General features: G+C 46.2%; 1 protein-coding gene across 1 annotated transcript in view; it reads right to left on the bottom strand.

Annotated features, from left to right (window-relative positions):
- Positions 1 to 663: 663 nt before the first annotated feature.
- Positions 664 to 3,197, bottom strand: part of capn1 (calpain 1) — a gene marked incomplete at its 5' end in the record, with an annotated part of 31,355 nt that continues 28,821 nt past the window's right edge. The window contains one exon of the mRNA XM_080860011.1: positions 664 to 1,973. Within this exon, the coding sequence (XP_080716137.1) occupies positions 1,947 to 1,973 (27 nt within the window). The 3' untranslated portion in view covers positions 664 to 1,946. The remainder of the gene's footprint in view (positions 1,974 to 3,197) is intronic.

Here is a 3,197-nt window from a genome sequence, read left to right as displayed (position 1 = left end):
TTAAGCACTCCTGGTATGTTTTACACTGAATGAACATAGGGATGGTTTCTGTCTAACCCAGCTCCCAGCTGCATCTCCCAGCTCCTGTGGAGTCCCACCAATCATTCCTTTCCCCTTCCCCCCTAAATTACCCTTTTGTACAGAAAGCAAACTTTATATGAGATGCAGTGTAATAATATAAGTTCTGTGTGTGTGCAGCAAAATCTTTCATTTTGTTTCCATGCAGGAACATGACTGACGTTGTATTTTGTGATTATTGGCCACTAACAGACAATGGGCAGCATAGACATGAGTGACTTCTGCAAGTGAAGCCCCCAAACACTGATGCACGTATTTGTTATGTCTCATCAGAGGGCAGACCTAAACACTGATGCACGTATTTGTAATGTATTATCAGAGGGCAGACCCAAACACTGATGCACGTATTTGTAATGTATTATCAGAGGGCAGACCTAAACACTGATGCACGTAATGTCTCATCAGAGGGCAGACCCACCCAATACATCAGCAGCCATGTCCGCCCTGCAGTAGGTTTGCCATGGCCAGACATACAAGAACCTTAAAGGGTGCAGGTTTAGGACACACCTTCACTTAATAATGATGTAATGATACTGTGTAAATCCCCCCCCCCCCCCCCCCCAAAGAGAGGTCAAGAGTAGTAGAGGTCAAGGGTAATCTAAACCAGGGCTCTTGCATGAGTCCACGCTGCAAACGTATGTGACCAGTTAAACCCTAACCCAGTTAAATAGCTCCAGTCCCAAATACCCCAGAAAATCTACATAGCCCTAGAATATACTTTCCCATCAATGATGTGACAATTTAAAAAAAAAAAAAAATCTTGGCATACGATGTAATGCTTCCACACGTACTGAGATGTAAACAGACATTTGGCAGTCATGGGGCAGAAAAGGCAAAGACCCCTTATAGCAGTTCAGCAGCATGTAAGCAGTGTATCCATTATTGTGAACGCAGAGGTGGCGTGTGCACTATGATTGTGAACGCAGAGTTGGCACTGTGCACTATGATTGTGAACGCAGTGTTGGCACTGTGCACTATGATTGTGAACGCAGAGCAGAGTTGGCACTGTGGACTATGATTGTGAACTCAGAGTTGGCACTGTGCACTATGATTGTGCACTCAGAGTTGGTACTGTGCACTATGATTGTGAACGCAGAGCAGAGTTGGCACGTGTTCTATGATTGTGAACACAGAGTTGGCACTGTGGACTATGATTGTGAACTCAGAGTTGGCACTGTGCACTATGATTGTGCACTCAGAGTTGGTACTGTGCACTATGATTGTGAACACAGAGCAGAGTTGGCACTGTGCACTATACGCTGCATTACCTCATAATTTGCATTTTGTCTAAAAACTCTGCCTTTGTGTAGAGAATATAATATATATATAATACAGAAAAAACATCTTCAAAAACAAATTTCAGCCATCAACAGACATGATTTGGCAATCCAGGGGCAACGCTTGATACATTACATCAGTTGGTTTCACCTAAGAATGATGATGATGATAATATCTTTGATCCGCTGTGTTTTGTATGTGAACAGTGGGCCACTATTTAAAGTCATGTTGTAAACAAGGACTAGGAATAGCCTCGGCTTAATCCACATTGTAGGCTCAGTGTCCCGATCCTGGAGTCCTTCCTGGCTGAGTGAGTGATGATTGGGATGCAGTATGCTATTTGGCAAACAGCCTAAACAGCCAGGCTTGTAAACACGAAGCCACTCAGGGACGAAGGGGGTTAGAAAACTGAAGATAGTCTGGCTCAAGGTCCCACCGCTGGCTTGGGGACGCCAGATGTTAAGGCACCACCGGTGTGAGGGTGCGGAGGGGGGCACAGGGTGGTACCGCCGGTGCGAGGTTGCGGAGGGGGGCACATGGCTGGACTGAGGCACTGGATGGCATCGAATCCTCTGCCAACACGAGTCGCTCTAGGCGAACATAGTGAGGGAAATCCACTGCAAAGAGTGAGAGGTAGAGAATGAGAAGAGAGAGAGGGAGAGAGGGAGGTAGAGAACGAGAAAAGGTAGAGAAATATGGGGGGAGGGAGAGAGGAAGGTAGAGAACGAGAAGAGTGAGAGAGAGAGAGGGAGAGAGGGAGGTAGAGAATGAGAAGAGGGAGAGAGAGAGATAGAGAGAGAGGGAGAGAGGGAGGTAGAGAATGAGAAGAGGGGGAGAGGGAGGTAGAGAATGAGAAGAGGGAGAGAGAGCGAGGGAGAGGGGGAGGGAGAGAGGGAGGTAGAGAATGAGAAGAGGGAGAGAGAGAGAGAAATCCATCATGAAATGTAGCATTAAACATTACATGTATTAATTCTGTTGCCCACACACAGATAGGGGGGGGGGGGGGGGGGGGGGGGGGGAGTAAAAGCTGTTTAACAGTTGATGTTTCAGTTCAAAACATTTACCACAACTGGAACAGTGACAATATTTGCCAAGTCATGCTTTTAAAGCTTGCAGCAGATTCATGAGGCCCTGTTCCCACGTCCTACATCCACTCCGGATCTGAACCAGCGCCGGTCCAAAGCCCTTTGCCAGGGTTCTGTCCTGTTCTAGTTGGGTGATTTCATGTAGTGTGTCTGGCTGCAGTTTGGGCTCAGACTAGACTCTGCTAAGAGTTCAAACACTTTGTCCCTTTTTTTAGGGCTGGATAATATTTGCCCTTCACCCCTGTACCTTGGTGTACAGACATGACGATGAGTCAACAATTCTCAATCGATTGGAGAGTGCAGTATACATGTGTACGTAAACATGCATTCACACATACACAAACACACACACATCACGACTTTGTCTCAATTACTCAATTACTGAGCCCACGGATTTCACTCAGTGTTAACTTGACAGGTATGAAGTCCTGACCACTTTAATTCCTCTTAGGGGATGGGTCCAGTAAAGACCTCTGTTCCTGTCCCCGGACAGCTCTGGGATACTTCAAAGTCCTTCCTGCTGATGGGGACAGGCCTACAACTCTCATACATGCCTAATAATAACAGTGTAAACACTGGAGGAAATTGCCATGCTGTCTAACTACAGTGTCAACACCTGGGGAAACTGGTATGTTGTCTAACTACAGTGTCAACACCTGGGGAAACTGGTATGTTGTCTAACTACTTCAGCTTCTGACATGCTCTTTTGACTTTACTGACAGAGAAGCATGGAAAAAGTTAACAGCTAAATTGAGT

This window comes from Sprattus sprattus, assembly GCF_963457725.1.
Source record: "Sprattus sprattus genome assembly, chromosome: 21".
In the NCBI taxonomy this organism is placed as follows: Eukaryota; Metazoa; Chordata; class Actinopteri; order Clupeiformes; family Clupeidae; genus Sprattus; species Sprattus sprattus.
This window is presented reverse-complemented; position numbering and strand designations above follow the sequence as displayed.